Source organism: Herpailurus yagouaroundi, unplaced genomic scaffold (genome assembly GCF_014898765.1).
Source record: "Herpailurus yagouaroundi ecotype Mexico unplaced genomic scaffold, PumYag 186, whole genome shotgun sequence".
Lineage (NCBI taxonomy): Eukaryota > Metazoa > Chordata > Mammalia > Carnivora > Felidae > Herpailurus > Herpailurus yagouaroundi.
In genome coordinates, this window is record NW_024412417.1 from 989,201 (window position 1) to 1,012,657 (window position 23,457).

At 36.1% G+C, this 23,457-nt stretch overlaps 1 protein-coding gene across 3 annotated transcripts in view; it reads right to left on the reverse strand.

The window, feature by feature from the left end:
• The window catches only part of MMP16 (matrix metallopeptidase 16), a 311,611-nt gene that overhangs the window by 34,496 nt on the left and 253,658 nt on the right, over positions 1 to 23,457 (reverse strand). For all 3 annotated transcript variants that reach the window (XM_040493926.1, XM_040493925.1, XM_040493923.1), the window contains exon 8: positions 7,793 to 7,943. In XM_040493926.1, the coding sequence (XP_040349860.1) occupies positions 7,793 to 7,943 (151 nt within the window). The remainder of the gene's footprint in view (positions 1 to 7,792; positions 7,944 to 23,457) is intronic.

Below are 23,457 nucleotides of genomic sequence, written 5' to 3' on the forward strand. Positions count from 1 at the left end.
GACATACTTAATTCATTATCTCAGGTATTTTGGCTGAAATCAGAAAAAAAAATAAGCATTTCCTGGTCTTTTTTGGATATTTTCCTATTCTAGGTCTATGGAAGATTCTTTATCTATTGAGTTCTGGGGTTTTGTACATAAGGTTTTGCTCTAGTTCCTAGAAACATCCATTCAAGTAACATCTGGAATATTAGCAATTCCTCCATCCTCAGTGTTTACATGGAAAAGAGAAAAAGATTGTTTCATGAAGTATTCCAATAGGTAAGCCACCAGGCAGATTTTATCCAAAGAGGGAAATACCCTGTTACAGGTATTTGTCACAGATTCTCATCAAAAGAAGATGAGAACAGTTCTGATGGAAAGATCAGGAAAAGCTTCATGGAGAAGACTGAGCTAATATAATGGTGACTTGGCCTGTTTTCTGAAGACAAGAAGGCAGAATCATTAGTGTAATGTTCTACCAATTTTGAAGTATATTTTCTTTCACATTTAGTTCATGGGAACATCTGCTTTAAAAGTATTTCTGAATATTTCTTTCTCACAGAACATTCTATGATGAATATAGAATGGTTACTCTGGTTAAATTTCAAGATATCATCTCTTCAGTAAATATTTCATTTGTGTTTACAATAGACATACATGTCAACTGGTTCCTGCACTTGACCATAAAGAAAGCCTCTCAGGGGCACCTGGGTGGTTCAGTCAGTTAAGAGTCCGACTCTTGATTTTGGGTCACGTCATTATCACAGGGTTTGTGAGATCGAGCCCCATGTCAGGCTCTATACTGGCAGGGCAGAGGCCGTTTGGAATTCTCTGTCTCCTTCTCTCTCTCTCCCCTGCCCCACTCATGAGCATACTCTTTCTCTCTCAAAATAAATAAACATTAAAAAAAGAAAAGAAAAGAACACCTCTCAGAGAGAAAATGTTTAATGCCTTACTTTCACAGATTTCTAAGAAAAACTTTTTTTTCGCATTTTACATCTCTAAAATCAGAATGTACTTTACAGTAGATACTGTATCAAAGTTTACTTGGTAGGGTTTTTCCCTCCATGATAGATTAAATAATGACTTACTTATAATAAATGTTATTTTTGAATATAAACTACAACTTAAAGTAAGCTTTTCAATATTGCTATGTCAGAAGTTTTGAACAATTACAAATCCTGGGGACAATGGGATCACACCCTGTATGTGATTTAAGAAAGATTAACTACATTCTTAGAAACCAGGTTTGTTCTCTGAGAAGTAGTTGTAGCGATGTTCTTATAACAATACCAGTAATTTATATAGGCTTTTGTAGCTATAAATAAATTTATACACATACATTATTTTATTTTATTTCATTTAAGTCCCTCAACAATCTTTTATATTACATATTACAATGCTTTCTACGATGATGTCCTAACCATAGATTTAGGATGTATAGTCACTCAACTCAGTTAAAAGATAATGATTTAGTCACATTCACTCTTTTGAAAAGTTGCAGAGTTGAAACTCTAATACTCTCAGCTTCATAGTTTAGCATGTTAGTGTTATTGTTTCCCTTGGGCATAGCATTCTTACTCTCAGTACTCTCTCTCAACCTCTTAACATACTTAAGTATAATTTTCCTTCTTCCCTCCTTCTGTTCAGTCATTTGCCCACCAACACTTTTTTGAGCACCTATATTATATGCCAAGCACATAAGATTCATAGAGATCACAATTTCAAGAAAATATTAATGGAATGTGAATTCTATTACACTCTCTTGTAGGAACATAATTCTGGTATGAATTTATCAGAGTAAAAACATTCCTCCCTTTCGTCACTGACAGATAACACAAAATTATAATTTGGGATCATTTCACAATTTTTGAAACACTCAGTAGGCTTGGACCCTCAGTTATCTGCTATGTGGCAGTTTTGATATATATCCAGTAAACTTGAATGTGATTAGAATCATCTAACTATATTCAGAGCTGTCTTATAAGAGGTGCTGAAGCTTATTCATAAATACAAGTTAGCATTTTAATTTCCAACATATTTGAACATATTTCAAAATGAACAAAAAGCTCATCCCACTGATGTTTTTCCCCCTGAAAAATAAGTTTACGGGTTCCCTGAGAAGCATATTAACATATTCAGATGAAACCTGGGTAAATAAACTATTTGGGGGTTTACAGTTTAGATATTATAATGGAAAAAAATGGAATTTTGTGCAGGAGGGTCAGCAAATGATAAAACCTATTATAAATGAAATTTATAGTTTTTTTTCCTTCCAATATATCAGTTATCTCTAATGTAGAATTATGACTTTAGATTGCTGATTCTTTGAGAAAAGCACTGCAAATCAATGCTTCAAAATAAATTATGATTAGAAATGAGATTTATTCATTTTATTTGACTTAAGCATGGGTCACATCCATAAGAGACAAAAGTTGTCCATGTAATGGTATATAGCATTTTGTTAAATTTCTCTGCTAAGAAAAAATGGTATAGAAAATTCTGGAATAGTATACATACCAAATTCAAACTGAACAAAAAATGGCTCCAAGGGTAATTTCACGTGACCCAGCCATTTCTTCATCTTACTTTGTCTCATCTGTACTCCAGAGTCAAGACTACTCGCTTCTGTTAAGTTACACAAAATACAGCACCCCTTCTTTTTTCGTACCCAAATAATTATACAAAGTCCCACTCTTCAGAAACATTCTTAGTGATGCAACAGAATTGGGGATACCAATTTACACTGTGTTGAATGATCTTAAAAACACATATATTGAGTAATTACTTCATAAACACACAAGTTAAGCTGAAGGAAATAAATGTTTTTCTGTTTGACTATTAAGGGTGATAATAGTAAAAACACAAGTGGATCTAAATTTTGTCTTTCTTTGAACATATCTTAAACTTGTTAAAAGTTAAGCTTAGAATGAAGTATGGCCATAGGGAATGTATCTGTGAGAAGATGCTGACAGATGAGTTAGAAACACAGCCTTTTAGAGTTAAATGCTATGAGGATCAAAATGTATCCAAGTATCAAATTATAGTGTATTAAGAAAAGGGCAAGTAGGAATCTGAGGAAGTGAGTTCCAGGCTGTATGTGAAATAGTGAAATACTGGAAATTTTAATCTGACTTTACAGATCTATTTAAAGAGCCATAATTCCAACTATTCATCTTTAGCTATCTGTACACTTAGGAGATTTGATGTAGGCCCCTGCTATCAATACAATTTATGTCAATCATTCTCCAGTGTGTACCTGAGACTGACCTTTCCACTGAGGCAAACTCAAGTTATCCAGGTACCCACTTAACTTCTCCAGTTGGGTGTGTGAAACAGACATCTCAAACTAAATATGCACATTTTTTTCAATCTTTTAATCCCCTTTCCCCAATATTCCTTCCCCAGTCTGCTCTATCTCCAGAAAGGGCACCACCGTTTCCATTTTTGAGGTGAAAAACCTAGAAGTTATCTTTAATTTGCTTTTTTCTCACCCCTAAAATCCAAGCCATAAGAAAGACTGTTCTGATTACACTCAAAATATATCATGTGCCCATTCCTTTTCCTCCATCTCCACCTCTACCATCGTATCTTCCTGTACTACTCCAACAGCCTCCCGGTGACCCTCTGCTTCCACTCTTGAAGCCCATTCTTTACTCAGAAGCCACAGTGATGTCTGTGAATACACATCAGATCATCTTTCTTTCCTGCTAAAAATACCTTCCATACTTTTTCACTGTACTAGAATCAAATCCAACACATTTGTCATGGTCTATAGGGCTCCATATAATCTGGCCCATGCTTACCTATTTGACTTACCGATTACCTTTACCACTTAACTGGCTATGTTGTAGCCACAATGTTTTACCGGATTTAAATATTCCAGTATTATTGCTTTTGCACTACTATGTCATCTGCCTACAACCTATTGTTCCAAACAGCTTCCTGTGGCTGAAACTTCACCCATCCAAGGCCCCACTCTTGTGTCTCCTTCATCAGCAAGGGCTCTGACTTCTACACCAATTTTCCAAACACTGCTTCCCACCCATGAGTCTCTATCACATTATCACTTTGCTTTATTTCTTTGTAGCATTTCTCAGTGTTAAAAGATTAGGCTCATTTACTTGTTTCCTGCTTACTATTGCCTCCTTTAATAGAAGCTAAATGCCACGGAAGCAGAAGCCTTGTGGTCCTTTCTTGAGAACACATGTCAGTCACGTCATATGTGCTCAAAATATTTTTTTGAATAAATGAATGAGGGCTGTGCCTGGAGTACTATAGAAACCTTAAGGAAGTGGGAATTAGAACTGTTGAGAATTGAAAAGTCTGTCTCATATTCATACTATCAGCATGGGCAGTTGGGTTAGAGAAGGATGAATTCCTGTGGAGTGTAATTGAGTTTGTCTACACACTGGTAGGACATGGACAAGATGTGGGGCTGACATATGGTAGCACTTGGACCAAATCTAATTTAAATCTGTGCTTTGTATGTCTAGAAAATTAAATAATGATTCTGATTTTGAGTGCTCTTCTAGTATATTTGTACTTTCCCACTCACTGCACTACCTACTATTATTGCCTTACATACTATTGCTGTACCTGGCAGTATATACATTATTTGCTTGGCCCCTTAAGGCAGTTGAGTTTTTTACACCTGGACTAGATGATCTCTAAAATCTCCTTCTTCTCTTAGCTTTAGAGAAATAGAAACCAATTAATCAACAATCATCCATCCCCTGCCACCCTTCTTAAGCAGAAAGAGCAGTAGGAGAAGAGGGAGAAGTAAGTAAGGACAAAGCAATATTCAGTGTTTTCTCTCAAAAATATACTCGGAAAATAAATAAAATGTTAAAAAAATTGGTAGGTATTAAAAATATACAGTCTATAAGGAAGAAAGACTCACTGAATTCTTATGTAAAAGTGACAACAAATTGTTGTTTATATGTTTCAGTCAGGTAGTTTAATGTCTTATCCATCTACTTATAATCTAGAATGAAAGTATTGACAAATTGTGATTTTGGAATTATAGAATTATATGAATATGAAGGAATCTGCTTATAAGCCACCTATGACTCATGAAATCTTACAGAAGGTTACACACATGGAAATTAATTGGATTCTTGCTTATAAAATTAAAACAATTTTTTAAAATGTTTATTTATTTTTGAGAGAGAGAGAGAGAGAGAGAGCGAGAGAGCGAGCAGGAGTGGGGGAGAGGCAGAGAGAGAGGGAGACACAAAATCTGAAGCAGGCTCCAGGCTCTGAGCTGTAGAACTTGTGAACCCTGAGATCGTGACCTGAGCCAAAGTAAGATGCTTAACTGACTGAGCCACTGGGAGCACCAACTTATAAATATTATTTAAACCTATAAAACCAGTTATTTAGGCAGAGCTTCAAACAAAATATTTCTCCATATTTTGTTATATTTGCATGTAGCAAGTGTCTCAAGTAGGAAACAAATGAACTAAAACTCCTTTTCCCATTTACTATGGCCTTCATTCTAGTATGAATTTGGTATCTAACCTTCATTGATTTCACTTATTTGAGGCAGTGCACATTTAGTTTCTAAACTTAAATTTTTCAGTAAGTGTTGAATTTTAGGTTGGAAACATTTTAAAAGTAATACCGGCATGTGTGAAAAAACAAAACAAAACAGGCTTTCTGATCATAGAATGGCAGTTTTTGTTACCATCTGGGAAATCCTCATTAAAACTGTTACATGAAATGTCCTGCAGAAGTGTGTTTTGTCAGCCTTTTGTTTCTATGCCTTTCTCCATCCCCCACCCCCCAAAAAACCCAACAAAACACTCCTTATTGAACCTGGTCCTGAAAGGGTACATTCAAGCAATTAAACTGGCTGGGGGCTTAAACTCTAACAACCTTCAGGGTTGTTATTTTAAGGAATATGTTATAAGTCTGCAGATTTATTTTCATTAGTGGTCACCATGCTGTGGCCATCAATTTCTTCTTTCTTCTTTCATACTCTACCCACTTATATCTTGCTGAGAATCAACTTTTTGTGGCTATAAGTAGCATCTTCTCCTTCAATAGATTTTTTTGTTTGATAGACCTTTTTTGCTTTGTGATTTGGTAAGAAACACTTAGCAAAACTTTAGTGTCATGATATTGCTTGCAAGTTTATGAACATTTTGCTATAGAAGTATACACAAATCAAATGTATAGAAAGCTAGTAACAGAATAAATTAAAAAGTATATATTCTAATCCATGAAGACAAATTATAGGAGTTTTTTGTTCACAGATAAAGCTCCATGTCTGAAATCATTTGCAATTAAAAATTACAAATTGCAAAATAAAGGGGCACCTGGGTGGTTCAGTCGGTTAAGTGTCCGACTTCGACCCAGGTCATGATCTCACAGCTCGTGAGTTTGAGCCCCGCATCGGGCTCTGTGCTGACAGCTCAGGGCCTGGAGCCTGCTTCAGATTCTGTGTCTCCCTCTCTCTCTTTCCCTCCTCTGCTCATGCTCTATCTCCATAAAATTAATTAAAATTAATTAATTAAACATAAATCAACATTAAAAAAATTTTAAGTTTAAAAAAAAACAAATTGTAAAATAAAGTTTATATCTTATATAAAATACCTTATATATACCTTATATATAAAATAAAGTTTATACCTTACATATTTTTCTACTAAAGTTGGAGACATATTATAGGGTTAAACCGTGCCAAGATTATAAGGCAAACTCAATACTAGGTGTTGCGCATTAAAGCCTGTTGTTCCTATGTGTGTTTGTGTGTATGTGTATGTATTTTTTTAAGTTTATTTATTTATTGAGAGAGAGAGAGAAAGCCGGGTTGGGGCAGACAGACAGGGAGAGAGAGAATCCCAAGCAGGCTCTGGGCTGTCAGCACAGGGTCCGACGCTGGGCTCAATCCCAAGAACCATGAGATTGTGACCTGAGCTGAAATCAAAGTCAGACGCTAAACCGACTCAGCCATCCAGGCACTCCTATTTATGTATTTTTAATTTACTATAAAATGCATACTTAAGTCTTCTACATACAAAAAATTATACTGAGTGTCACATTTGACCCAGCTAGTAGTAGTGTAATTAAAAATTTATTTTTCATCTCTATTACTTCTTCTACCTAACACTAAATTAAACCAATAAAAAACAGACTTCCAGTTACATTTTATGTGCACTTTATATCAAAAATGCACAGGAGTGGAGCCTAGTAGATGCCACGAGTCATAAGACTAGTATAGTTCACTCAATTTTTACTAATGCCATATAAGAAAATGAAAAGAAAGGAAAAGAAAAGGAAGAAAGTTACAGGGAAGGGATATTAATTACACTTTAAGCTAAGTGATAGCTCATAACACCTGTTTGTAGGTACCTAAACAATCAGCTTCTTAAGAACTAGAACCCATGACTAAACTGGATTATTTGAAAATGCTCACAGTTAATTACATGCAGAGTGTAAAACTTTAATTTTGAATATGAAAACAAGCAAACAAAACAGACTGCGCGATAAAGTGCTTTTAAAATAAAGTAAAACGTCAAGAAAATGCATTGCAGGATTAGAGATACGCTGCCTATGCAGATTTATAGGCATGATAAGTGATGGAGACGAGGAAGAACATGTACATTCCTAAGAAGGCCATATTATGTGGGTATATTACAGGAATATAATCTTGAATGTTGTTTAAAAATACTTTTGATTTCATTAATTCTTGTCTTTATATCACACAGATTCTTAATCAACAATACACATCCACTATAGAGGAGAAATATTAGCTTCTGTAAACATTAGTTAACTGTCTTTCCCAAGTGAAATGTGTACTGACCTGTCCCCCTTGAAGAAATAGGTTTTCCCAACGTCTTCCCACCAAATGGCTGAATCAATTCCATGCGGGGGAGTTCCACTCCCAAGAGTAATCAAGTCATGAGGATAACCGGGTTGTAGGGTTGTATCCTTAAACACCCAATATTTGTTACCTGTATGAAATAAGTGCAAATGCAGAATACAATCATTTAATGTCAGAAATTAGACTATACCTATTAACACAATGCATTTAAAATCATTTTACATGAAATCCATAAAATAACTAAGTAGTAGTCACTTTTGGCGCTTCAATGTTATTGTTGAAAGATTGTCTTCAAAAGTGGATAAAATGAGTAACTATGTAATAATGGAATCAGAATCTGTGAATTAACTCAAGAAACGCAAAAGATCTACAACTTGCCATAATACAACAATTCTGAATCAAGAATCAGGAGTTTTCCTCTAGGAATTGGAGGCTCTATTTTTTCTTTGAGGCTAAATCATTCCTGTGTTTTGTGCATTCTGTGTATCTTCAGATTGCTTTACTGAGTATAAGCCGTACTCCATTGAAACACATCCTCTAGGCTGCTCTTTTCCTATTATTATAAACATTCACAAGGTCCTTTGGTCTTATAAAGTCATTTTCCTTTCACCCTATGTGCTCTATCCCTCTCTTTAAGAGTGGTAGCCTAGGGGAAGAGAATTTTAACCCTAACCTTGTTTGGAATTGCCAGAGCATGGCGATATTAACAAGAAGACAAACTTCAGTCAGTTTTATTGCTGTTTTGAAATTATCTATAGGCAACACACTTCCTCACATCCTATACCACTGGCCAAATGTGCTTACCACTTCTCTCTTTGGTACTGCCTCTGAAGAAGTCTACAACCATTCCTCATTCCACTGAAAGTTGACTTAATACCAACTTTCCCCTGAGAATTTTTGCTCTGGAGTCGCCAATGCTTTCCAAGGAAATCATTCTCCACCCCTATCTACTGACACAGTTGCCCACTTAAAGTACTTTTATCTCTAAGCTGCTAGAAACATTTTTTTTTTTTTTTTTGGTGGTTAGGGGTACTTTTTTCTTAAGCTGCTCCGTTGTGTTTCTCTTTTTTATTAATGTTTATTTGTGAGAGAGAGAGAGAAAGAGAGAGAGAGAGAGAGCTGGCAGGGGAGGGGCAGAGAGAGTGAAGAAGACAGAAAATTCCAAGCAGGCTCTATGCTGTCAGCACAGAGCCCATTGCAGGGCTCCAACTCATGAACTGTGAGATCATGACCTGAGCTGAAATAGAGTCAGTGGCTTAACTGACTGAACCCAAATGCCCCTCCTTTCTGTTTTACTTTTCCTCTCAGTTCTTTTTATTATTATATTAATATTATTATTATTATTTTAATTTTGAGAAAGAGAAAGAGAGAGGGTGCACAAGAGGGGGAGGAACAGAGAGAGAGGGAGAGAAAGAATTTCAAGCAGGCTCTGTACTGATAATGCAGAGCTCAACTCGGGGCTCAAACCTATGAACTGTGAGATCATGACCTGAGCTGAAACCAAGAGTTGAATGCTTATGCGACTGAGTCACCCAGGCGCCCCTTCTTCCCAGTTCTTAAATGTTGACATTTCCTAAGCCTTTTTTTTTCTGCCCTCTTCTCTTATTCTAAATTCTAAATCGGAAGTAGGGGCTGGGAGTGATGATCCCACACTTAAATACTTTCAAGGGCGAGCTAAGGACTAGAGTGGATGAGGTATCCAAATACTGAGACACATCCATAAAAGTCAGCAAATATACATTGCTCTAAAGTTCTATCTACCCCCCACACCAACATAGGATACACTGACCAAGTATCCTATGCTCCTTCTAATAGATGTAAGACTTACTTGTTACAATATTTCAATACTACCCCTAGATGAGGACTATGATAACCTGAACACAACAGAAAGCAAAAGCAAAACAAAACAAAAAAATAACCCCCCACAAAAACAAACAAACAAACAAACAAACAAACAAACAAAAACATGTCTTCAGGCTAGATTCAGTTAGGTGTCTTTAGTTTGTAACTAGGAGTAATCTTCAAAAAAAATTTTTTTAATGTTTAATTTTAAGACAGAGTGTGAGTGGGGGAGGGGCAGAGAGAGAGAGGGAGACACAGAATCTGAAGCAGGCTCCAGGCTCTGAACTGTCATCAGCACAGAGCCCAATGTGGGGCTCGAACTCACTGACTGCAAGATCATGACCTGAGCCGAAGTCAGATGCTTAACCAACTGAGCCACCCAGACGCCCCAGTAGGAGTAATCTTATTTACTCCAAGAGCTTCTATTGCCATTTGCTATCATATGTAAAAAACAACATTTATTGAGTACCTTCAGTGTCTCAATTATCATGTTAAGTACTAAGGGTACTAAAGAGAAGAAGACAGACCTGGTCACTATCCTAATCATCCTGCATTCTACTGGATTAGGCAGATGAAACCAAAGATACAAAAATATAATTGTAGTAGTTGAAAACTACTGAATGCTATGAAGGAAATACATCAGGGGGTGAGAAGAAAGAAATCCTAAGGGGGAAACTCCTTCAAGTAGAGCAATCAGGAAAGCTTCTCTGAAGAAATAACACTTAAACCAAAATTTAAAGAAAGAGAAGAAGATGCTATCTATGCAAAGAATGTCAAGAATAGTATCCCAAGCAAAGGAGTTTGGTAGGATTAAAAATGAACAGATCAGCGGAGTGTACTGAACAAAAAGAGAGTGGTATTGAAAAGGTATGTGGTGGGTTTTAGTCTTATTTTGAGCGCACTGAAACCATCGAAGAGTGAATGAATGGAGGGATATGATCCGTTTTGTATTTTCAAAAGATGATTTTTTTTTTTGCCTTTTGTGAAAAATAGATTCTAAGGCAAAGAATGGAAATGAGAAGACCTGCTAATGCTCTTTTGCAAGAGTTAATTAGTTGAATCTTTCATCAAAACTTACTTTAGTGCACTTACTAGGCACTATTTTAGGCATAGAGATGCAGCACTGAATAACAAGGGCACCACCTCTGCTTTATGGAGCTTAGATTCTACCCAATGGGTATGGGAAAACTGAACTTAGACAAGCAAACAAAGGTAATTTTGGAGAGAAAAATACTATAAAAATACAAAAAAAAAATGCCTTAATGTAAAAGTGATGGGATGGGAAGAATTGGTTGTATCAGACACGGGAAAGATCCCTTTATTCAAATGAGGCGTGATTTGTAACTTAACATAATTCAAAAAAGCCAGCTCAGTGAAGATGGTTTGATGGGGTGGAAACACCAAGGACAAATGCCTTAATGGGAAGAACCTTGTTAGAGAGCTAGGATACAATGTTGTTGGAATGTATGGGAAGGGTAGACGTAAGGATCATGTGGCCTTTATCAAATTTTGAACTTCATTCTAAAGTGAAATAGGAAGCCACTAAATAGTTAAAAAATAGTTAAAAAATTCTTTGCTAGTAGCCTATAATCAGGTGACAGCAATACTGATGGAAAGGAGAAAATGGACTTATGACACATTTTGGAGATGGAATTGATAGGCATTGCTGTTGGGTTGGCTGTGGGGAATTATAAAACAGATAGGATCAAGGATAATCCTCAAATTCTGACTTTTGTAAGCAAGAGAAGAATTGTGATATAAAATAAGCCAAAGAAGACTGCGGTGGATGGGCTATAGGGGGCTCAAATCAAGAGTCTGAGATGTCAGTGAGATATTGAAGTCAAGGAAGCAACTGGATATGTGAGTTTGAAGATAACAATTTGTAAAGTCACAAGCATAAATATGGTGTTCACTAATTTAGGATTTATGTATATATATATATATATATATATATAGAGAGAGAGAGAGAGAGAGAGAAGAATATATATAAAATAATATATAGAGAATATATAGAGGAAAGGTGAAGAGGAACCAGAATTGGGCTTCTAGAAATCTATGTCCCTCAAAGAGGAGACAAATGCAAAGGAGGCAGACGAGGCAGGGAGGAAGACTAAAGTAAAAGAAAACCTTAGAAGTCAAAAAAGAGAGTGGCCATCAATGGCTATCTGTAATCCTAACAGCTCTTGAAAGCCAAATGGTATATATAGGTATCTACTGGGGTTTTCTATAAAGTTGACCCACAAGTTCAAATTTGAACTCATCAAAGGACCTTTCTTCTTGTTTCAACTATTTGGGTGGATGACACACTAATTATTCTGTTGGTAGTAATGTAGTAAACATCTGCAGGCTTCCTGTTTATTGTTTTTCATACCTGATGGATCATTATATTTAGCTAATTTGATTACTAAATTCTTCCTTGAACCTGTCCCTTGCAGTCCATTCATATTGCCACTGGTACTAGGTAAGCTTTTCAGTTATCCCTTCTAAAGGTGATTGTCTTGCTCCCATGCTGTGAAGTAGGTCTCATTATACTCCATATCTCCCCCATACATTACCATCCAAGCCTAGAGCCAGTCAAAATTCTGTAAAGTTATGGATTCTAGGCTAGGCAGATGGGCAGGGATGAGCAGACCCATCTGTTCTTCTTTCTTGGGAACCTGACCCAGGGAATATTGAGAGACATTCCCATTCAGCAGAGGGGATTGACTATTCATTATATGGTCTGAGGCTTGAGAAGCCATGACGACCATAGGCAAGCAGACATTATGAGGATGTATAAATTGGGTAACCAAAGACGTGAATTGAAACAGAAAACAAAATGGAATAGATGCAGTGAGCAAAAGTACACATAGGAGAGAGATCAGGAGGCCTATGAGAGAGATGGCAAGTGTAACAGTTCTTGAGTGAATTACTGTCACACATCCCACATCCACCCTAAACTCAATTAATCCTGTTGGGTTATTTTTTCTTTTAACTGAGTAAGATTATTCAGTATAAATTTCGGCCATGCAAACACCACACAAGGTATTTGATGTGCTTAAGCTCAAGTCTGTTAGCCAAAGTCCTGGCTTTAGCCAGTGCACCATGCTGTCTTCCATCCATGTGCCTTGAGAGCGACATTTTAATGTTCTAACTTGCATCGTTTCAATAACTTTCTTTTTTAAAAATAAATGTTTATTTTTATTTTTGAGAGAGAAAGCATGAGCAGGGGAGGGGCAGAGAGAGAGAGGGGGCAGAGATCTGAAGCAGGCTTTATGCTGACAGCAATGAGCCCGATGTGGGGCTCAAAACCATGAACCATGAGATCATGACCTGAGCAGAAGTCAGACACTCAATGGACTGAGCCACCCAGGACCCCAATAAGTTCTTTTTTTGTCTCCTTGACTCCAGTCTCACTTTTATCTGTCTTCCACAAGGTCATTAAAGGGATCTGTCTAAAATGCATACCTGATTTTATCTCTCTTTTGTTTAAACTTTTCAGTGGTTTGTCATTGCATTCAGCATAAAACCCAAATTCATCTATGTCATTTCAGGGTTCTTCTCAATATAAATCTCTTATTTCATCTACATTCCATTTATTTCCGTTTCTGGAAAGTGGGTACGACTCTTTCAAAACTTCACTTAACATCATTTCTCTGGAAAGCAGTTCCTATCTGAGTAAGGTGGGCCTCTCACATTGCCAGAGTACCCAGGCTTCTTCTTTATCATATTACTTAGTGCACTTTTAGTACATATAATTTAGTGCATTAATGGATCACAAGCTTGCCACCTGCTCTAGGCTGTGAACAACTTGATGTGGACAAACACTGTAACTGGCACTTCCTGCAGTACCTTATGTATAATGGTTGAAAATTAGTAGGTGCTTAATAAATGGTTATTAATTCAAAGACCCATGTTTAGTATACACAAACAACCAAAGATAAGACCAAAGATAAGATCAAAACAAAAATAAAAAGTCTACATAAATTACATTGTGGGCCCTGTCTTGAATCTTGTTAGTAGAGCAGAAAAAAATGAGTTTTAATTTTTTTTTTCAACGTTTATTTATTTTTGGGACAGAGAGAGACAGAGCATGAGTGGGCGAGGGGCAGAGAGAGAGGGAGACACAGAATCGGAAACAGGCTCCAGGCTCTGAGCCATCAGCCCAGAGCCCGACGCGGGGCTCGAACTCACGGACCGCGAGATCGTGACCTGGCCGAAGTCGGACGCTTAACCGACTGCGCCACCCAGGCGCCCCCCAAAAAATGAGTTTTATAACCACTAAGAAGTCCAAGAAAATAAAAAGGCATGCCCCTGTATTATGTTGAAGGGTTATTTAATTACTTATATTTAACTCTGTGTTGGGAAATACTATCATAAAAATATACCCCTATCCTGAGCCATTGTTTAATTTGAATATTTTATAAAGAAAAAACACATCCCAAGGGCCCAGATCACTTCCTTGCCAGAATCAGGGAGATGGAAAATCCAGACAGCTGTTTCTCAGCTTGCTATATATTTTAGTCATATCTATGTGTCATTTAAAATAGACAGTCTTGAAACAATACAATGAAAATAAAGTCCTGCTCTGTGTGCTACCTATACCTCAGTGACTATTACGTTCTTTCCTGTCGTCTCAGTTTTAATTGGGAAAGGATAATACGGTTCCAATGCCTCCCATATAGCTATTTAGAGTAAACCTGTTATCAGCTATACTCAATTGGTTATCAGTTCTTTTAAGCAGAAACATTCTAGCATGCTTTAGAATACTTCTGTTTGTAGTTCCTTATCTCTATCCTATCCATGAAAATTTCTTCATACTCTTTCCAGGCTTTGTAGTGATATCGAGAGGCTCATAGATACCCAGGATGCCCTGGTGCATGTAGCATGAGAGAGTGTTTACAGAAGCCTAATTTATGTTTTCCAGGGTGTCTCAGAAGGCAATAATGTGTGAAAAAAGAATAACAGTTACAGTCTTCCAGGAAATTCTTGTTATTAAAGTAAAACAACTCTTAAAAAATGTGTTTCAGAAGTACTTGCCTATACTAGTGGTCAAGAGTTTTCAGTCAATAAAAAGGAGAAACAATGAGCCTTTCACTTTTAATAATCAAGGCCTTTGTATAGAAGATTTCAATTAAGTGCTCCTCCCCCCCTCCGTTTGGAACATAGCAGGGGATTTTTTTTTTAATGCACTTATAGTCCCTTCAAAAAACAAAACAAAACAGAAAACTCATCAGCAAATATTTGCTATAAGGTTACATTATGAGATCCCAGCACTTAAACACAAAAAATGTTAAAAATAACACCTTGCCTGCTGAATATTTGTGGTTTAGAATTCAAGAAAATAACTCAACAATGATTATGAGTTATACATTTAATTCTCCAGGTGTTAATTAAGGAAATACAATTATACAATTCTTTTTGTATCTTGAGGTAAGATTTTCACACGACAACACTGAAGTAATTTTGTTTCTCTTTTTAAGAGTTTTGATTAAGTATGTGAGATTCATATTCAATTCTTTTTTTGTTGTTACATTGGAGAGGTAGATTTTTTACTGCCTTATGATCAGACATTCTGCTTCTCAAGGAAAATATTGCCTCTTTGACAGAATGAAGGCATTTACTGGATTTCCTACAAGGTTGACATATTCTGGAGCAAGTGGAAAGAACTGGTCCTTACTGACATTGTACTTGGCAGAATGCAAGGGAAAATATCAACAAGTCTGAGTTAAAGACAGAGAAGCTTTATAAATAAAAAGAATAACCTCAAAGAATGTTTACAGTTGGAAATGACTTTACAGACCATCTATTCCAGTAATTCCTCAGTGAGATTCATCCATCCATCCATCCATCCATCCATCCATTCATCCATCCATGCAATGTCTGTTTATTATGAGCCTCTTATAGCCAGTCACTGAACTTGGAGCTATAGATACCAATGAAGGAAACACACAGATTCTTGCTCTTGTAAAATTGATGGACCAGCAGAGGAAATAGACACTAAACAAATAATCCCATGAAGAATTTTTAAATTACATGCTTATTCTTAAAAGGAAAACTGTAGTGTCTAATGATTTTTTAACATTTTTGTCAAGCCAAATTAATACCTGCTTTTCTAACACTCTTGGACTGGCACACTGTTACTAATGGGAGTGCACTATTTTTATTGTTCAGATGTATCAGATCAGAAAAAAGGTTGAGAATCCAGCCTAAGACATTTATTTTACAGGCCAAAAAAGTGATGTTCTTAAAACACACAACCAGTTGCTGATATATTTGTACAACAGATCAGGTATTTTAATTCAATACTCAACTTGCTATTCCAAATTGACTCTCTTAATAGTACACATTTACACTCTGTCTGGCTTTCAGAATTGCTGATGATCTTTTCCTTCCTTCCTGCTTTATCAAGTAATCACTCCACATTTATTATTGGAAGTGTTTATTAATTAATCCACTGCATTCTGCTCATGCCTTGTTCATTGTATCCTCAGTAATCAGATACTCTTTAAAATTTATTAACTAAAAAAATCAACTATATTTTTGTCTTATTAGAGTCCACAAAATTCTACTTACACATTTATATTTTGTATCTTCTATTACAACAATGGTTAGTAAACTTGGGCCACCAGCTGCTGCCTGTTTTTGTAAATAAAATTTTATCAGAAGGCAGTCACACCTATTCATTACATATTGTCTAGTCTGCTTTCACCCTACAATGAGAAAGTTTAGTAGTTATGATTGAAAAGCATATGATCCACAAAGTCGAAGGTATTTGCTTTGCATCCTTTTACATTAAAAATGAAAACATTAATTCCTTAAAGCCTGGATTTTCTTCATATAAATGAAGGCTGCACTTAGATTATTCAGTAACTATTGTTCATTGGGCTAATTATTGTGCAACATTGATATATGCTTGGAGAATACTTCAGATATTTGGGGGAAAAACTCATGAAGAATTAATATTTTCCGTATTAGATGCTGTGGTGTAATGGAACATTCAACAGCCTCAAAAGTAGATAGGACTAAGGGGTGATAGCCCTGCCAATTGTTAGCTGGGAGATCTTGGAAAAGTAAAACCCGAATCTTCCTTTCCTACTGTGCACATAAGGTACTAACACCTCTCATCCAGAGCTCTTGAAATAATGAGGGATCAAATGTATAACATATCCATGCCATACCCAGATCATGGTACCCGATAAGTGGTACTTATTGTATAACACAATATTCCATCGTTCAAATTTGCTTGCTACCAATTCAAATAAATAATATCCATAATACATGATTAAGTACACAGATCTACATTAGTGCCAATTATTTGGATTAAGTTTTAATTTCTGTATTGTTTACAGGCTGGTTACTCAAGAAATTTGAACAAATGGCCAACTCTGGAGTTCATACGGCTTTTTGCCACCAGCATTTATTTTTCCAGGTTTTACAACATCATCTAGTAAGCAGAGAGTTTTGAATACTTCCGCAAATGTGGCAGCCATTGCATTAGTAGCTTATTAGATTTCTCTTCGAGAAAGAACCGAGAGCACCTGGGTGGTTCAGTCGGTTAAGCGTCCAACTCTTGATTTTGGCTCAGGTCATGATCTTACAGTTGTGAGATCGAGCCCCGCATGGGGCTCCATGTTGAGTGTGGAGCCTAATTAAGATTCTCTTTCTCTCCCTCTGCCCCTGACCCCTCTCACTTTCCCTCTCTCTCTCTCTCTCTCTCTCAAAATAAAACAAAATCTGAAAGAAAAAAAGAAAGATGGAAAGAATGAAAGAAATATGGAAAGAAAAAGAGAAAGAAAGGGAAAGAAAGAAAGAAAGAAAGAAAGAAAGAAAGAAAGAAAGAAAAAGAAAGAAAGTGAGCTGGTCTATCATATGAAGGCCTTTGGATCTGATAATTGGGCCAAGAAGTCAGCTAAGTGGCTTTGGCGGGGCCAAAGCCATGATGCTCTTCTTCAGCAGCTTCCAGCCAGTGACAGAGCATGGCACATCCTAGATCCTGGCCATTTCTGCCCTACTTGAGACTCCTCTAACGGACAGTCTTTGCTATGGAGCTCCCCATTTGGTTCTCCAAGACTCTGTCACATCCACAGCACAGTCCAAGGCTTTCTAGGCCAGTCTTGCCTTTTCCCTCTTTGCCTTCAGAGGTTTATTTCTTTCCTCGATCTTTATCTCACTGTTTGCTTCCCAGGGAACTCAAACTGACATGGTAAATAAAAGGATATGATTAAAATTTTGGATAATGAGAAAAAAATTAGACACAGGTTTCACTGATGGGAAAATATTGTAGTTTAAAATGGGAACAAACACAGCAATAATAAAAACACACCATAGACTTTTGGATTGTTATAAATAAGCAGAGGTATATTATCAAGGGAGTTTTCAAATATTATATGTTTAGTCCCTTGGTTTAGATGATGACTTCATGTCAATATATAACATAAACATTAATATTAAAATTCTTTGAATATTTAGAATTCAAGAAAATAGCACAATTCACATGCTATGATTCTATTTTTATGTGTATCAAGGGCCAGTGAATGTAAATTTCTTAATCTGGTGTAGCTCTTTAGGCATAAATTTCCCATTACCTCCCATAAGGAAATAATCATTGTAATCATCTATTTATAGTAAAAGATCTTTTAGTTATTCATTGCACTATGCAAGAAAAGGTGTATTTCTACCTCAAATGAATTTCATTAGCACTCCCTAAACCTTTCAAGAGTGAGGATTTGTAAGTACCATTAAGAAATTGCTGGTTTACAGGAGTATTTGAAATAAAGTAACAATGTAAATTACATAAATAATTTCTTAAACGGCTATTTTCTTTGCCATCTTCCAGTGCCACATGTTAGACACCTCTTCTTTTTTAATGCACGTGTTTTGAATGACTGCATATTCCCAAACTTTATTATCCTGCTCTTTTACACCCTAGATAATTCACTTCCAATTCTGTAAGCGATTTTTGCCTCTTGAAATGAAGCTGTCAAATAAGTACTGCTTAAAATTACTAAGTGATAGCAACAATATGAATTTTGAGACTTTTCAACTACTTGATTTTGACTGTTACTGATTTTGACAACACCGGAGACTTCATTTTAAAAATTATTTTCAGTTGAGAGAATTACGCCAACTCCATTTTCAACATAGATTTTTGATATTATTATCCCATAACCATTCAGCCTGAATATGACTAGTAATTGAGAATATAAACATCTGGCTTGATTGTACTCATGACATGTTACTCTATTATATTCAATTTACCTGAATGATGTTAAGATAGCTGACCAGCTGAAATTGAGGAGTTTGTACATTGGCCTCACATTCTAATACAAGCAGCTACACTGAGTACCTTGATTAGTAAAGGGAGACATTATGTCCTTTTTAAAAACAATAACACACCCATGCATATGTGAGGTAGAATGAAAAAATCCCTTAAACTATTTACCTACTTACTTATACCTGTTTAATTACACACAAATTTGAGGGCCCTTAAAGGAAAAATATGTGACAACACAGTAAAACATAACTAAAAAATAAAAATAAGAAGAGGGAAATTATAATACAGAGAAAAAATAATATAGAAAAGCAAAATAAAATAACAATGATGAAATTATTTCAAATGTGGGCATCAATCTATTTTATAGCCATTCCAATAAAAATACATACTAGAAAATACATTCTAATCATTATAAGCAGCAAATTCTAAGATTAAATTGAAATTACATAATGTTTTAAATATATCTTCAGTAAGTGGAACGAGACTATATTAAGACTTAGTTAATTTCTCAATCTACTATTCTCAATGACACTAGAAATGTAACCAAGAAGAGAGGTTGCTGAGAAGGAGGCATCCCTGCTCATAAAGGGGACACTCTGCTTAATTACCACTGGGCTCAAGTAAGGGACTGAAACCAGAATAGTATTAATTTGGATGATTATAATTAACACACTGTGGAACATTGAAGGAATAAAATTTTACTACCCAGAGTCACCAGAATACTTAAATTTATGAAATAGTTGAACTATTCCAACATAAGCTGATGTGCTTAGTAAAGCTGTTTTTTAGTAAAGCTGTACTGTGGTACCACTGACATTCAATAAATAGCACCTATTTCAGTACATAATTTGTTAAGTTTTCACATATGTATGTATATGTCAAAATATCAATACAATCAAGATAGTGAATATACTGATCACCCTAAAATTTCTCATGCTCCTCCGTATTCCCTCCTGCTCAATTCTCACCTGTCCTCAGCAACTTTCTGTCACTATAGATCAATTTGCATTTTCTAGAGTTTAATATGAGTACTATTTTTTGTCTGAATTATTTTACTAAGTGTAATTATTTTGAGGTTCATCCATGTTGTAATGTAAGTTAGTAATTCATCCTTTTGTATTGCTAAGTAGTATTTCATTATATTGACATATCAGTTTCATAATCCATTCATCAGTTGAGGATATTTGAATTATTTCTAATTTGAGTTGATTACAAATACTTATGTTTTGAATATTTGGGTAGATATCTTTGGACATATGTTCTCATTTGTCTTGAGAAAATACCTAAGAGCGCAATGGCTGGTTCATACAGTAGCTATGTATTTATGTTTTAAAGGAATTATCAACACTTGGCATGATCAGTCTTTTTAATTTTGGCCATTCTAACAAGTATGCAGTAGTATCTCATTGTGGTTTTAACTTACATCTTCCTAATGACTGATACTGTTAAGCATCTTTTTATGTGGCCATTTGCCATCCATATACCATCCCTGGTGAAGTTTCTACTGAAATCCTTCACTCACTTTTATTGAGTTGCTTATTTTCTTTTTCAGTTTTGAGACATCTTTATATATTCTGGATACAAATCCTTCATATATATGGTTTGCATAAATCTAGTCTTTGGCATGTCTTTTATTCTCTTCAAAGTATCTTTGAAGAGCAGAATTTTTTTTAATGTTTACTTTTGAGAAAGAGAGTGAGAGAGCTCATGACTGGGAGAGGGGCAGAGAGAGAGGGAGACAGGGGAGACAGAGAACCCCAAGCAGGTTCCATGCTGTCAGTGCAGAGCCTGATGCAGGGCTTGAACCCATGAACTGCAAGATCATGACCTGAGCCAAAATCAGGAGTCTGATGCTTAACCAACTGAGCCACCCAGGTGCCCTGAAGAGCAGAGATTTTTAATTTGGATGAAATCCAATTCATTAAGTTTTCTTTTATGGATTGTGATTTTTGGCATCAAACATAAGAAATTTTGTCTAAACCAAAGTCACATATATTTGTCTCTTATTTTTTTCTAGTTGTTTTATAGTTATGATTCTACATTTAGAGATGTTAGCACCATTTTTAGATAATTTCTATATATGGTGCAAAGTTTGGATTAGAGTTTATTTTTTTGCATATGGATATCCTATGTTTTCAGCACCATTTGTTGAAAAGATTATCTTTTCTCCACTGAATTTCCTTTGTACCTCTGTCAGAATTACTTGTATATCTGTTCTTAGTCTGTTTCTGGACTCAATTCTATTACACAGATTTCTTTTAATTGTTTATGACAATGCCACACTGATTACTATAGGTCTAAAATAAGACTTTCAGTGCTTAATTAGTGTTCTAGAAGTGGTTTTGTCTATACTAGGTCCTTTGTATTTGCACATGAATTTTGGAATCTGCATGATAATTTCTACAAAAAGCCTTCCTGGGATTTTGATTGGGACTGCACTTAATGTTCAGATAAATTTGGTGAGAGTTATAATAATACTGAGTCTTCCACATCAATAAGACATATTTTTCCATTTATTTGTCTTCTTTACTTCATTTAGCAAAAGTTTATAGTTTTCAGTGTAGAGATTATTCATGTATCTTTTGGATTGATCCCTAAGTCTTTGATACTTTTTGATGCTATTGTAATTTTTTTCTCTTAAATTTTCAATTCATGACTGTTTGCTTCTATGTGATGGGAGATAATTCTCCATAGGTCACTTGATTTTCAGCATGTCTGGTGAGCAGAGGCAATGACTGCCTTTGTTCTAGACTATATTTACAAATATATTTGTATAACAAAAACAATCTTGGGTTATAGAGTGTGCCTCCTCCACAGCAAAGGAAAGATTTGTTTATTGTCCAGTATAATATAGAAAATGTTTCCCTTTGGGATAAAATTTAAGCAGGCTTACTGCTCATTATGAAATATTTAGGTTCTCTAAGCTTGTGGTTCCTTTCCTACAATTTAACTGATTACACGTACAGGTGTCACCTGGCCCTCTTCATATCAGCCTTTGAGAATCAGGGGTTTAGGCGAGTCATACAAAGGCTATACTCTGGCTACACTTTTGTCTCTTTCTTTTTCTCTGACTCAGGAATCTTGTGTTTCTACCAATATCCATGAAAGTGAGGCAGGCCAACATGGTAGCTTACAAATAGGATAAAAAACTCAGACCCCTCACAGTTCCTGTATAGAAATACAATTACTTTTTGTATAATGATCTTATATCCTGTATACTTATTAAATTCACTTGTTCATTATAGATAATTGGTTGATTGCATCTGATTTTCAACAGACAGTCATATTGTCCATGAATATAGTTTTATTTATTATATTTCTTTAAAAGTTTTTTGAAATATTTATTTTTGAGAAAGAAACAGAGTGCAAGAGGGGTAGGGGTAAAGAGAGAGAGAGGGAGACACAGAATTGAAGTAGGCTCCAGGCTCCAAGCTGTCACCACAGAATCTGACGCAGGGCTCAAACTCATGGACCATGAGATCATGGCCTGAGCTGAACTCAATGCTTAACCAACTGAGCCACTCAGGTTCCCCTCTCTTGCCTTTTAAAAAAATGTTTATTTATTTATTTTGAGAGAGAGAGAGAGAGAGAGAGAGGGAGGGAGAGGCAGACAGAGAGGGGGAGAGAGAATCCCAAGCAGGTTTTGTGATATCAGCACGGGGCTCAATGCCACAAACTATGAGATCATGACCTGAGCCAAAATCATGAGTCAGACACTCAATCGACTGATCCACCCAGGCGCTCCTCTCTTGCCTTTTTTTACACTACATAAAATCTCCAGTACAAAACTGAATAAAATGGACAAGTGTGACATCCTTGTCTGTTCCCAGTCTTATGGGAGAGGTTAGATGCTGTGAGTTTTACCTCATCGGGTGAATATTTTTGTATCCTTATAAATATGCTTTATCTTTGCTCTAGGAATGTTACTTGGAAACAATTTGATTGCTTCAGGTCTTTCAAGATTTGTTAGGTAGGAGTGGAACATGTTCCTTCTATGATAATCATTACCCACTTCTGAGAGAAGACCTTTTCAGTACTCTATCTGACGCCCATGGAGGGGTGGCTCGTGGGAATAAGTACTGTTAGCTCTGTGTAAGAGTCAGGAACTCTTCTATTTCATCCTATGAAGTGATTCTTACTCTACACCTCAGTAGTTTCCCGACATACATATGCTGACCAGTTCCTTCTCCCATATTTTAGGGAGTTCCTCTGCTGATGTGTGCATGCTCACTCTGTACACATCTCTCCTTGGCATTGCTTTGTTCTGGGCACTGTAACCACCTTGTTATGCTTTGACTCTCTGCTCTGTTACCCTCAACTGAGACAGTCTTCTGAACACCACCTGGACACCCCCCACCCCAACTTGTTCTATGGCCTGGAAACTTTCCCCGAACAGGAAACTGGGATCCAGGATCATTTCTCTTTATTTCCTGACTCTCAGGTTCACTAACCTTTGTTTCTTGCTGTCCAGTGTCATGAAAATCATTGTTTTAAATACTTTGTCCAATTGTTGGTGAGTTTACGTAGGAGGGTAAATCTGATCCCT